We start from the raw sequence: 14789 nt of genomic DNA, 5'->3' as shown, positions 1-14789 counted from the left end.
GGGGGGGAAGGGGGCAAGAGCTCGCGCCACTTCAAAGCTGCCCCCGCCGCGCACGAGGCTGGGAGGGGAGGCGGGGCCGGAGGGGTGGGGGGGAGGAACTGCGGCAAATCTCAGCCAATCAGCGGCGGGGTCGCGGCTCGGCCCCTGCTGCCCGGAGCCGGGGAACCCCGTGGCTAACGGTTTCCCGCTCTCAGGGGCCCCGCGCGCCCTCGGGCGGGGGAGAAGGCAGGGCGCCCCCATGCTGCGCTCGAGGGGAGGCTCCCCCTCCCCGGCGCTCAGCTCGCCTCATTAGGCGTCCCTGCCCTTGAGGAAGGAAGGGGAGGGGAAGCGGCACGGCAACTGGAAGGGGGAGATAAGGGCCGAGAGGGGCGGTGTAAGGGGGAAGGAAAGCGAAAGAAGGAGCAACAAAAGGAAGGAAAAAAAAACAAACGGGGTGGGGAGGAAGGAGCAGAAGGGAGAAAGCTGCACGGTCATCCTCCAGCAGAGCTTCCCCTCACTGCGACAAAATGGACGACAGGAGAGCGCCCCTGGGATTCTGCTGGAGCCGGGAGAAGCCTGGTCCATTTTTAGCCTTTGGAGAAAGCAGCAGGCTTCCCCCCTCTCTCTTCCTGGCAGCTGCCGAGGCAGAGAGAGAGCACGTTTTCCAGCCGTGTGGAAAATCTCGCCTCTCACAGCCGGACAGATGATTTTACAGCAACCGAGATGTATTTCAAACCAGACAGAGACTACCAGCCTATGGCGGAGAGAAAGAYGGTTTATTACAGGTCGTGACAAGCTACTAGCCTCCGAACAGAATGAGCTCAGGAGCCTGTCAGCCCACGCCCCGTCATTGCCTCAAGTTTTTCCCGATTTTGAAGACATGCCTACACAGCACTAAGTTTCCTCTCATTTCCGTTGCCATGCATGTATCAGAAGGGAACGGCTTGGCTATAGTTAACATAAAATCACCAGTATCCCCCAAAGGTACCCTCAACTTTCACTGTTACAAACAATCCTAAAGCTCAGGTTCTCCCTTTTTTGCTCTCCCTCCAGTGGGCAAATAGGTACCCAGGGAACAAGCAGCCAAAATGACATTAGATGGACAGGTAATTCCTTCTTCATGCCTAACAACCCCCCCCCACACACACACACACACAAATTTCTTGCTTAATCACTCATCTAGTAGAAAAGCCTGTTTAGTTACTAGCTTTCTAGCTTTCTCAAGTGCTTCCAGGGGATTTTTGCCAAGAATACTGGACCAATCCCAAAATAAAAACAATACTACGTCTAAGCTGTATAGGAGAAGCAGCTTTTTAACATTGTTCTTGAACGAGGAGTAATTTATACAGACCAAAGCAGCTACTTTGAAAGAACAGCATTAGACTTGCAGCTTGGGCTGTCAGGCACATCCAGTCAACATTTAAGAACAACAACATATAAACAGTCTCCTGATTTTCATTTGTTTCATAAGACTTAGCCAGACTTGCATAGCTAAACTACACTCAAATGGTACCGATTTTTACAGTATGCAAAAGCCCAGTCAACTCCAGCACTCCCTTCTGTATTAAACTCATCTGGAAACATTCTGAGTGAACTATGCAGACACCATTTTAGGCCTTCCATAGGTGTCCTTCCTTGACTGTGATAAAGTCACCAAGAACTATAGTGTCAAAGTACAAGTTCTAAGCACAGAAAGACGCACAATTCTGCAGAAGGTTTTCAATTAATGAAGAGACAGCAGGAGCAAACAATTACTTCTTATTCCATCCCTTAAGAAATATAGCATTCTCTACTTAACAGCTGTACATACTAAAAGAAGTAATCCAATACAATAGTCTCAATTTATTTGAAATAATTCTGTTTGAAAACTTTTTAATTTAAAATTTACAGCACACATGGGGAGGAAACATGTTTTGTTACAACTAAAAGTTATCAGAAGAGTGCTGCAGGGTTGTTTTCTTTAATTTAACACTGTCATGGCTTTATTCAAAACACAGTTGCACAAAATCAGTTACTCCAAAGTTTAAGGAAAGAGTTTGATAAGGAACTGAAACACACTATATACATACTGCCATACAAAGAGCATTAAAATAGGACAAAACCTCTACAAAATATAAAACCCACCCTTACATATTTGCATGAAAAGACCACCCACCAAGCAAAAAAGTTTCAAAAGTTATCTGGAGGCTCTGTATTACTTTTTAAAAAATGCTATGCTGTTTAATTGCATGCCAAGCTGACAAATATGAAACTATATTTAGATGGTAACACTGAGAAAAAGACAAGGTTACTTAGGAAGTAAGTTTTGTGTGAGGCTCAGATTTTTAGATGTAGTGGCTGATGCACTACACTGCAAGCTGTTTTTAGGAAGCGTTAAGTCTGCATATCTTAGGGAAGATCTCCTAACCCCTTCTAAGTTTATTTTGTCAAATCAACTTATCCAATGTTAAAAATGTTAAAACTGGACTCGTTTACTGAAATAAGTCTGCTACTGAAATAATTTTAATCCACCAAAACAGTATTTTTCTCCATTTAAAACTAACTTCATATGCATCAGTACAAGATAGTTAAGGAAAACCCTGATAATGAGGTACTTTGAAGTACACGTTTATAAATAATAGGTTTCACTCATTCGCTGAGACTAGAAAATAAGCAGAAACATGGGAAAAAACACCTTACTATCTCAAAGCTGAACACAAAGCAACTGCCTTGAACACAGAGCCTCCATGACAAAATAGGGTGTGCACTTACCTAAGTTTTCTATTCATTCAGTATTCATACACAAACACAGGAACTTAGATTGTGGTTGCAAATGTAGTTTCACCACTACTTTTCTAGTGTCTTTACAGATACTCATTAAAAAAATGTAAAACTCATTTAGTCAGTTGATTTCTAAATATATTGCCATCTGCCTGACACGTTTCATTCAAATGCCTTTAATGGCTGGCTATGCTTTACAGCTACATGAGGAACTATGATTTAAGGCTCTATTTGGGGGGGGGAAAAAAAAACACACACACAAGAAATTGGGCATTGCAGAACTTCAACCCTGCAGTATCTAAACTTGATTTACGAGTTGGAAGTTGCATTTAAAGTCTGCTAGTGTGTGAAATGCCTTAATATTCACAGGTAACCGATCTGTGGGTGACTGGCTCTTTTACCTAGGTCCAGGAAATCTCCCTCTTCCCCACCCTTGGTGTCTCCCCCCAGTTTAATGACAGCTATTGTCAGCCAAGACAGATATAAAAATAAGTCTCTTGAATAAAGCTGTGTGTGATATTTGGTTCAGTACCTACGCGAAACAATGTAAATTAGTTTTATATCAAGACTACTGTTTTAAATCCAAATCGTGACTGAAAGAGGAATGCTRTATGCTGGAACTTGTTTTGCAGAGGCTCAAATGGAAAAACATGAATCCATTGGGGCAGAATTATTAAGACCCGTTGGTCACAACCAGGCTGCTAGAAAAAAGCTTGTCTGCATGTCTCCTGTACTTACCACTGGCTGTATGTAACGAAACAAGTTTCTGCAGCCATTCAATACAAAAAAAAMCCCCTAAACTATTAACTAGTATTATACATGAACTTGAATGTTTTACCTACAACCAGATTTAAAAAGTTTAAAAGGAGAGCTGCAAAGAAAGACCAAACTTATGCTTATTTTTCCCCCTTCAATGATTCTACAAAAGTGGGGTTTTCTGTTTGGAAAAGTGTGCTTGAAGGAGTTACCCGTTAACTTTTGCATTAGAAATGCATATATCATATAGCCAAACACCACAATGGTTGCAGAATTACTGAAATGGCAATGTAGGAGCTAGGTGAGTGAAAGCTGAACAAAGACTTTTAACAAAACTGGTTAAAACTATGGGTTATTTACTTTTGTTAATACTTGCAATGACTCTGTATTTTGGAGAAAAGTTTAAGGATTACAACCCTTTCAGTTTGCCAAGATACATTCTTGAAGATATCTAGTGAATGCTCCAGCAAACACTGAACTTCTGAACAAGCAGAAAAAAAAAAAGATGTTCTGAAACCTGCTTAAGCTTCGCAATGTAACACACAAAATGAGATAGAAGACGAAAAATTTTCAGGAATCACCTTCTAAAAAGCTGAAATAAAGATGTAATCTAGTTGTTGATTTCAAATAGAATCCCTGGTAAACTCAGACTATAGTTGACTTCTCATTTGAGGCAGCCTTGAGTTTGTCATATAGCATTTCTGACTTCAGCTTTTTAAGTATAAAAACTTTAAAATCTTGAAAGAAATCCACCATACTAAACCCATGTAAAAATGAATGTTTTAACTCCGGGCTAATGATGACCAACACAGCAAGCCTGTATAAAATTAAAGAGCTCCAAATAAAATTCTAGGGGAAAAACTTGACAATGGCTTCAGTGATTATAGGGCTGAAAATTGTTTTCTACATATAGGTTCACTATCAGGCTATTATACCTTATTTGGAATGATAAAAAGGGCAAGAATAGTAAAACCACACTTTTCCTATAAAAAGTTAACATATCTTCTGTAGGGACATCTATTGTACATGGAGACATACAGATCTGCATAATCACTATTGCGTATTCTGTAACTTAAGAGTCTGGTCCTACTTGTGTCTCTAACAAATTAATCATCCTCTTCCTCGCCTTCGTCTTCAGGGTCTCGTTTCCTCTTCTCCCCTCGAATACCCTCTGCTAAGGAAAAGAAGCATGCATACATCTCATTATATTCTGTTCAGACAAATGTTAAAACATTTTTTAAAAAGCTAACAAATAGATTACTGCTTATTTGTAGTTACTACATTCAGCACTAACATCTCTGTGTTACTTATGGCTCTCAAAAAAAGATCAGTTTACATTACTCTGAATAATTCATGCAGACCATATTAAACTAAATACAAGCTAAGCATATGACATTCCATACAGGAATTATGTGACATTCCATACAGGAATTACCAATATGAAGTGCATTTATAAGTAAGTGTTTCTGAATTTAATGCTGCGCGCACCATAATTTAACATATATTGCAGAATTAAAATGGAAGTGACTTTTTGTATTTCCTTTAGTTTTTAGAATCCCCCCAGAACTCAGAATATAGCAACCAAATTAAATACACTCCATTCTCTCCCCAACTGAAAAGCTGCTCTGAGCACCTTGCATAAAAAAAAAAAATTCAGCTTATTCCTAGAAATATGCTTAATTCAGTCAGTGGACTATGCGCTCTTGTGGCAAAATCATGAATTGCAATTTGGTCAAATCTAATAGATTTATTTTCCAGCAGTCATTTCCTGGCTAATTAGCCATCCTGACTGCCTTTGTTGTCTTAATAGATTTGTATGCTGCATTTGAAAGAGTGAAGAATCAGCATCACTAGTTCAAAACTGCAGTTTTTCAAGTGCGAGATACACATCTCCAAAACCTATTCCAYTAAGCCAAGCATACAGATCAGAGTGTTACTAGTCTAGTGAGAAGTGGAAGCAGGCATAAGGACTACACAGGAACTCAAAGCTCTGCAGCTACAGATAGCCTTTGAAGACTAGGACTGAGTTTCTAACCATTAGACAAGTTAAGTTCTGGAACAGCCTTCTAGCAAAAAAAACTATGGGAAAAAGCTAATTAATTTTAAGATGACCCTTGGTAGTCTTTCTTTAAAAGGGACTTTAGGGACCACTGGCTGCTAATTGCAGAGGACTTGATCCTATCTCGTGTCTTAATCTTACCATTTGTAACACAGAGATGTATATAAATATCTCCCATCCATCCATGCCCTAATCATAGTTCACCGATAGCTGCACAAAAAGCAACAATAAGCCTTCTACCAACAGAGTAACTTTTGTTCCAGTGCTCCAGAACAGACTAGGAACTTCAAACATAAGGCTGGTCCCTATCCTGAAGGCTTGGAAAGCTCAGACAAGGTGCAAAAAAGGATGAGTACTATGTTTGACCCRTTTATTTTATTGCAGCGCCTTTTTGAACATGAAAAGATAAAGTTAGACGTTATTGTATGGAAAAAAAAATACTCAAGTAACCCATTTACGCTTGGAAACAAAACTTTATGTTCTGAAAAATACCAAAGAAACAGTATCAGCCTCCAAGAACACCACTGTTTCCACATCAGGTTTACATATTTAACACGATACCTTCCTAAAACAAGATAAACCATCATCTTCAACCCCCCTGGTCTCTGGCACCTATTTGCAAGCTTTTGACTATTATTTATATGCCTTTCATAGAAACAGTAACTTAAGAAATTAAGAAGTTGCAACCATTGATAAAAAAACTAGATAGAAAAAATATATATGATTAGGCTTACTCATTAGATAAGCYATTACACAGGATACTGCGTTGAGTTTGCCGCCTAGGAGTTGCCTCTCTTACTGGAGAAGCCCCTTTCAGCCTGATAAAGGGAGAAGATGCGTCTACTGCTGCTTTTAGGCCTTTGTCCGTGACGCCTCTGGTGTATTAAATAAGATGTTTTAAATGTATGTAAACGATATTTGCAAAGTATACACAGGAGTGCCTCTCCTCTCCACGTTGGGAAATTAAGATTTCTGCCTGTGTAGACTATACAATTTCTTTCATCTTAGAAAACTGTTTCAACAAAAGACTTGAAGTGTCATTTCTTCCGTATTTTTATTTTACAAGCAAGCAGACAAAAAATACCAAATACTGCACAGTTACTTTACTACCTGATTAACTTGAATTCTTGCTTAAACCCATCCTAAAGTACTCCACATACCCTCAAAAACAAGCCAGCTAGACAGTGATTTATGCCAACAAAGTACATATCCCAAACTCGCTAAATTACAGAAATATAAAGAATCAACTGTTTTAGCCACAGCTTTCATACTAGCGGAGAACTTACCTTCTTCCTCCTCGTCACCTCCTTCTTCAACGTAGTCGTCGTCGTCATCTTCATCCTTTACAAAAAAGGTGGAATATTTTTAAAATTGCAGCATACATAAGTTTTAGTTAAATGCTGATCCTGAGCAGAAATTCAAAAAACCTACTTACTCTCTTCAGAGGTTGCATGCCACATTTACGTTTTTGTTCCTAGACATTTGTACAAGGACAGGAAGCCAAATTGTCTACAGTACATTTAATTGGCCCTGCCAGTGTATTATCTGGCCCAGTATCCCAGTTTCTTCATGTTCCCCCCCCACACACACTTATCAATACCTTATGCCAACTCAAGATTAAGTGATTGCAAAATTAAGTGAAGAGGCCATGACCGCAAGTACGGATGACAAACAGCTTTAGTTTTCCTTTTAAACCAGTGTCATAAAAGGACATGGAAGAAGAGAAAACCAAACAGTCAATATCTTCAAAAATTATTGTTTTTTTAGTCAAATATTTTTTTAAGTTGATAGCTGGAATAATATAAACCAATTAACAAACAGAAGCCCCAAAATATTAAACAGTGTTGCAAGATCTCTGCCCTATTGGCACAACATCAAGCATGCAAGAAAAATTGAAGTTTTATTTTCATATCTATCTGCTATTTCAAATTTTATACAGAGTATAATGTGGCAAATAAAAACATGAAAGCATTAAAGATTCAATCTGACATCTGCCCTTAGAACATGGGAATTAAAAACACTCTGGATTACTCCATTACAATTAGAATGGTGCATGATCTCACTTTCCAAAATGCGGGAAAAAGCTAGCCGACTAGAACTCTCTCAAGTATGTACCCTTCACCTTGACCACCATCTGTTCCTTATCTAAACAAATACAAAATACAAACTCAGTATCTGCTTTTGTTGCACCATCATCAGAAGGGCCACGATTTTAAATGCCTTTAAAATTTTTCACAGCTGTGCTGTAATTCCTAGCTTTCTAACATGCAGAGCACACTACTGAAGACCAAAAACAATTAATTTCTGTTATCCTTCCTAGTCACATATTGCTCGTTTTCCAAACGAACTACCTTTAAGGTCACAGCTTCAAAACTGATTTAGTTTTAGCTCTACAAATTGTGTTCCAGCCATTACCTCCTCAGACTATTAAGGCAGGTATGGCTGTTCGTAAGCCTACAGAAGACAGCAAGTCATGTGAGCACTAGTTAAAAGAACAAAATGAAGAATACAAAATTTTCTGCACATTCACGTGGAATTCAGCTGATATGAAGTAAACTCTTACCAAGAGTTACAGTAATGGAAGCAATGTCCACATTTTTTGATTTTCAAAAATGAGATTCAGAAGGTCTGAAATGTGAGGGCTGCTTCCATAGAGAATTACACACAAAATCCATGCCACRCATTCTCTTATTGGAAGCCATTCTAGTCGTCAAAAGGAGAGGACTAAGAGCAGGACTCCCGGATTTTGTCTCTGTGCAATAATCATTTAGGCATGACCAGCTTATTTCTATAAGAATCCATTCACAACGTTGTAAATGTGTATATTTTCCTATTCTGGCCTTCTAATACTTCTCCATTTGCTTTTTAGCACAATATTACTCAGAAGATCCTGTAACAATGCTATTTTTACAGGTTTTCAACAGCAACACTGAAAAAATTTCAAGTGAATACACGGAAAAAAACCAGCATTTATTACAACAAAAAATATCAACTTTTCCTTTGTTTCCTCTTACTTGAAGTACTGATAACTTGCTGCTACTGCTTTCTCTTCTTTCCCCAGACCAAGGTATTATMTATAATACCAAGGTATTTTCTTCACTTTTCCAAAAGATACTAATTTAGTCTACTTAATATACATTTCTATTCTGACAGTTTAATTCGTAGCAGTGCAGTTTCAGAATGTTGGGGGAATACCGTTTTGCTTGCTTACAGTGAATAAAGAGACTAACTACCTTGCAACATTAAGAGGTAGGATAAAAACGAATCGTGTCTTGGAAGTCGGCAAAAAGCATCTTCATAGGTCACAGCCACCACTCATGTTCAAGTCAATGCTTTATATTTCAAGAACAGCAAAGGCCTCTCTAAAACAGCCTTTTGCATACATATCCTGTGTATATGTCCTCCATATACACAGGATTTATAATACTGTGTTGATATGTTTAAATTAACACACAAGTCTGTAGGCAGTTTCTCTTCATTTCTTGGATTCGGTAGAATTGACTAACTTTACCTGGATCTCCTCTTTCATCAGATACGAAAGACCAACTTCCTCCTCCTCTTCACCTTCTCCCAAATCTGAACCTCCATCATCTTCATCATCTTCCTCTTCATACTCTCCTGGCGGACCAGCTTCATCCTCATCTTCATCATCGTCATCTTCATCGCCTTCTGAATTTAAGAATAGACGCTCCTATTATGTATATGCTAAAAGTTTCATAAACTCCTCTTTATGCAAGTTTGCAAATGCTAACTTAAGCTAATTGAGTCATTTTTTATAGAAGAGTTTTTGAATGTAGACAATACATGGGAAACGAGCATGATTTTAATAAAGTTAATCTTTATAAATTTTTTTSCTGAAGAGAGGCTACCATCACAAGCTTTAGGCAAAATTCTCAATACCCGAAGCAACTACCTACGCAAACTCCTGCAAGGGATCTGAAAGTAGTCAGTGGAGGGGAAAGAGAGGCTTCTCTGTAGAATCAAACCCTAAAACATTTAAAGGCAAAACCAGCTCAACATACTACATTCATCTAGTTTTTAATCATTTATCAGTAACTATAAAACACCTACAGTTCTGAGGAGACAATCTCTCGTTTCATTTCTGTGTCTGGAGCATATAATCACCTTCAGTTTCAGTTAAGTGAATTACAAGAAGTGACAAGGTGATTTAACATTTAAATTACTTTTCAAGTTAGTGCCCTATTAATCAATTTTCAAGTACTGGGTTTATTTTTCCAGGTATAGACTACGCTGCTTACATCRAGTTTGTTTAAACCCAGAGTTCCAGACTTGGACGTGTACTACTCAGCAGCCCCCTGAGACACATAACCCAGCGTACAGCAGCGGCAGCTCCGAGCTAATGATACAAGGCGCACAGAAAATATTTRGGAACCTCTGCCATAAACAGATACAACCCAAATCTAGTTAGTTATCTGGATATTTAGAACAAAGACGGGCATAAGACACTGCATCGTAACAGCAGCCTTATCCTATTTGCTAACAGCACTCAAACATTTTAGATGTTTTCCATAGTAGTTTTGACTGCCAGTCGTCTGCTAAGCCAAAAACATTTAAAGAGGATGTGTGCGCACTCCTCTTTCCATCAYATCAAGGTAGAATTTGTAGCCACGCAGTGACAGATCTATACCTAAGGGTTTGGTTCTGAATTTGTTAACAAGGGGGAAAAAAAAAAAAAAACACACACCTCTGGAATATTGATTAAAACTGATGTCAGATCAAAAGGAACCATAYCTTTGTTTTGCATAAAAACCTATTACACTTGAGCTACAGGACTGAAATCATTACCATCCATCTTATACTTTTTCCATAGGCCGAAAAAATAAAAGTTTTAATTTTCCTACAGAATAATGGGAGGTTCCCCTTGCTTCTTATCACTCACTAGTGTCAAAGTGCTCTGCTACTGGCAGTAACACACTTGCRGAATATTTATGTCTTTGTAAGAATATCTTCACTCACGTTTCCTTAAACTTAAAAGGCTTCTGCAAAAACACTCAAAACCTTCAACTAGAGTTTTCCTACCGTATCGCAGTATTTCAATACTGAATGAGTTCTAGAAGTCTGCGCTTCAAAAATAAGAGTACAATATCATGCTAGTGCATTCAAGGAGCCACTATACCCCACATCTTTATTACAGTATACTATTTCCAGCTACAGTTTATTTCAGGAAGTTACCCTCATCATCATCATCTTCTGAGTCCGGTGCCTCATTATCTTCCTGATCAAATCCATCTAGGTACGTGATTTGCTGAAGCAGCTCAAAAATGCTGTCTCTGTAATCCTCGAGGTTTGTAATCTCACAGTTGAACAGGTCAAGGCTCTTCAAGTTTTTAAGATTTTGCTGAAAATAGATGAAAAGTTTTTTCTCCCCTTCTTGTTGACACAACTATGTGGTCCCTCAAGTTACAGTGCTGTCATAGCCCAAATACACTTAACCATATACTCAAGGACAGAGTTCACGATAGCCCCATCCCTTCTCTTCTATGCAGTATTTTCCTCCCCATTAAACACAAACTTTTGCAGATCAGCTCCACGGTGTGCTTAYGGTACGCCCAACGCATCCACGAAGCACTAGACCATCCCGCACACGCTGCACAGCGGATACGCCTACTTTTGTTCAGGTAATCAGGGGCAAAAACTTAACTCCAGCTGCCTTTCAGTACACAGTTTGACTAATTTAACTACAGGCATCTTGTGAGGAGCAAGCAAGACATTTCGCAGGATTACAATACTACAGAATTTGCTTTTCTAACAATAAAAACTAGACAACCAACCATTTTTCTTACCTTTTAGGTTTTGCATACAACCAAAACCACCCCATGCATGCCCTAGCAGACATCTAAGATTTAAATAAAAGTGATTCTCCTATAGAGCATTATAACTACTTTACTTGACTTCATAACTGCTGGGTCAAAGCACTGTGAAAGCAGATAGAGAATCTCTATGAGCAGACCTAAAGATATGCAGACTATATCAAAGTCCTAAAAAAAAAAAAAAAAAAAAAGATCATTTAGCTGGCAAGATGGGTGCAAAGACCAGGCTTGGTAATGACAGATGTTGGCAGCTTCCTTCTACATTTAAATAACCTGCTACCAGTGCTTTCTGGGTGCGCTCCTAAATGACTGTCCCATACACACATCCTAATCACTTCACAGTTTAATGAAAGCTTATGGCAGTTGCTTATTAGACGAATTAAACTTTAACAAATGAACACAGAGGATCAGCAATACAAAACTTGGCCAGTTTTCTATCAAAGACAAAACAGAAGTTCAAAAATGTCTTATTCAGTACATCCCATTACTAACGCAGGAAGAATTTTACAATGGCGCATTTACAAGTAGTGTCTCTAATAACCACGAGATTGAGTTAATCAAGTCAGGACTAACTGGAATACTGACAAACCTAACACGCCACATTATCAATTTTTTCCTGAACTGGCAAGAAAAAAAAACCACAGAACATAGGTAAGAAAAGAAACTTCATTTTTGGTGCCTTTTAGTTGTGCTGAAAAGGGATATAAGCAGCTAAAACACATATCACATTTTATCTTCGTAGCTGCTGCTTTCTTACATAATATCAGTTTAAACCCCACTTCTTCTTCTTCTACTGTACTTGYAAAAACATCTTATACGCAGCCCTGACAGCAATGCCTGTAAGATTCTATTGCAAAAATTAATCTATTCATTTTCCTTTATGAAAGATAATATTTATTAGATTTAAATTTCCAATTAGCCCCCTCACTTCATACTTACAAGAGCTTCCACAGTGCCAAGATCTTTGATTTTGTTGCCACTTAGATTTAGATACGTGAGATTTGGACATCTTTCTGCGAGGACCTCCAGGCCTCCTGAAATTATGTTGTCGCTCAACTCCAACTATCATACAGAAAAATTTATGTAGTTAAACGGCTGGTTTCTTGCTATCAGATTCAGACCCCTTCATTTTTCATTATTCTCCCTTTAACTCTGCAGTTTAATCACAAAGCTGAACACTTTTGAACAGTCCCAAAGTTAACAAACATTAGTTGTGTTAATCAGTACTTTCACAGTTAATAAGTTCCTTTAAGTTTACTATGAGAATTATGAAATATTCCTTAAGGTTTCATGGATCTCGATACCTAAACTTTAAGTTAGTAGAATACATACGACTGGAATTCACTGCAATCCTTGATTTTGTCAGTAACATGCAAACGTACTTCAGCAGCCAAGCAACCAAAAAGCCTGTATCAACCATTAGTATTCAGAAAGATATGGCCAACCTTCACATTTTTAACAGACAAGCATTTACTGTTCTAAGAGTTGTTGACCAAGAGTAATTTGGACATAATTAACCAGAGATGCCCCAAACAATTTTTACATCTCCAAAAAAACCGCAGATTGGCATCACTTCACAGGCCTGCAATCTCCTAAAACGCTTCCGGTGACATGCAAATTAAATCGCAAGTACCGAAAGGCACAACAAGTTGCACGGCCCATGATTCTGAACTTCACAAATCGCGCTGTTTTGCAGACCGGAGATACATACCTTTCGGAGCTTACTCAACGTGGGAAGTTTGGCCAGCGATGTCAGCTCTACGTTGGCCATGCTAAGAAACTCTAGCTCTTTAAATGAATCATTCAGCCCTTCTATTTCGCCATTGCTGGATCGGCAGTTATCGAGCACCAACTCTGTCACCTTCAAATAGGATATTAAGTCACTCGTCAGTTTAATGAGCACCACTAAACCGTGCGCTTCGTCTAAACCGCAACCCGAAGGCTGTTAAACACCTGGCTTGTGTTTAATTTAAGCCAGAATTGAAGTTGTTTGTGGTCTGAAGTCACAGAACCCGCCTCTTTTAAAAAGGTATGCAGCACATTCCCTTCTTTCAAACGCCGCAAATACAGCTATCTAAAAAGAAACTTCAGCATGCTGATAACCATACTTTTATGGTTTCACATAGTGCCACCACAATGTGGTGGAACACTGTAACCCTTAATATAAACACATATACAGAAATTGCGAGGTCAGATCGGATCGACAGTTCATCAAATATAACACCCCGTTTCCAGTAAAGGCCTAATTACACTGAATTAGAGGAAAGAGCAAGAACATGTAATTTGGGCAGCTTGAAATTCATCTGCTCATTTTACAGGGGAAAAACAACTTCCTTTCCATCAGTCAGTGGTTCACTTATATACCAAAACCGTGATAACGCATACTAGTTTCTAAATTCTAATAACTGTGCATATTCTAATACCTAAAACCATTAAATTTCTTTCTGAATCCAAAACCTTCTGACTTCAGATTATTTTAGCAGTGAGTTGTGCAGGTTAATTAAGCATAATTAAATAACTTCCGTATGCCGCTGCTACTAAAACAACCAGTTATCAATGAAGGTCTCATACTTTGAGAAGAGCTAACAAGGAGCACCTTTGCATTATTTTACATATTATAAGAGCATACTACTCATTAGAAAGGCCGTTAACGTGAGGATACCTTTCCCCAACATGCTTTTAAGTAAAATTTTAAGGCTGCCTTCTCACGTGGTGGAGGGAAAACGAGCATTTAAACTCGTAGCCCGACTTGTCAGCTTCAAATAAAGTCTCAATATTTTTGTTTTTCTTTTAAAAAAAGGCAAACGCGGATTTTTTTTTTTTAAAAGAAACTTACCAAGGGAGAAGGAGCCTTTGTGTCTTAGACTACAACACATCTGCCAACCTAAAAGCATAACTAGGCCTTTTAAGATGACCTGCCACAGATTACAGAACCGCATGCTGTTTAGTTGAAAAAAAAGAGTTTATGCACTACTTTTTTTTCGCCCCAAATTCCCCACGAGGCAGGTCGGTCCCCGAGGCCGAGTTTAAAGCGTTTGGCGCTACCAACCCGGCTGGACTTTACTCGCGGGGCGAGCGAGGCCGCCCGGTCAACAGCGTTGTCGCCCTGACCTCAACGTGAAAACATCTGTCGGGGCATCGCTCGCTCGCCGGGCAAATTGGGCAGCGCCGGGGCAAGGAAATTACCGCCGGGGATTAACCGGGCCACCGCACGCTCCCCGCGGAAGGGGAAATAAGGCAGTAAAGCGGGGCCCGGCTCGTCCCCCCACGCCTCGGCTTTGGGGGGGGGGGGGTTCGGCACCCGCGTGGCAGCTCCCGCAGCGGGGCCCTTCGCCGCTTTCTGCATCTTTCGGGTGGAAAAAGAAAAAAAAAAGAAAAGGAAGAAAGAGAAAAAAAAAGGGAAG

The 14789-nt window shown here is 39.3% G+C and overlaps 1 protein-coding gene across 2 annotated transcripts; it reads right to left on the bottom strand.

The window, feature by feature from the left end:
- Positions 1–1801: 1801 nt before the first annotated feature.
- Positions 1802–13280, bottom strand: ANP32E (acidic nuclear phosphoprotein 32 family member E). 2 transcript variants are annotated; one of them, XM_026085755.1, is made up of 6 exons: positions 13097–13280; positions 12325–12447; positions 10748–10913; positions 9066–9223; positions 6841–6895; positions 1802–4669 (listed from the first exon to the last, which is right to left on the bottom strand). In XM_026085755.1, the coding sequence occupies exons 1-6, from the start codon at positions 13154–13156 to the stop codon at positions 4602–4604; spliced, it is 630 nt and encodes a 209-aa protein (XP_025941540.1). In that variant the 5' UTR covers positions 13157–13280; the 3' UTR covers positions 1802–4601. The 2 variants fall into 2 exon arrangements, with proteins under 2 accessions (XP_025941540.1, XP_025941539.1); XM_026085754.1 differs by having other exon boundaries at positions 1802–4666; positions 13097–13258.
- Between the last annotated feature and the right edge of the window lie 1509 nt (positions 13281–14789).

Source organism: Apteryx rowi, unplaced genomic scaffold (assembly GCF_003343035.1).
Source record: "Apteryx rowi isolate R43461 unplaced genomic scaffold, aptRow1 scaffold_673, whole genome shotgun sequence".
Lineage (NCBI taxonomy): Eukaryota > Metazoa > Chordata > Aves > Apterygiformes > Apterygidae > Apteryx > Apteryx rowi.
Note: the sequence above shows the minus strand (reverse complement) of the source record. Positions and strands in the feature narration are given on the sequence as shown.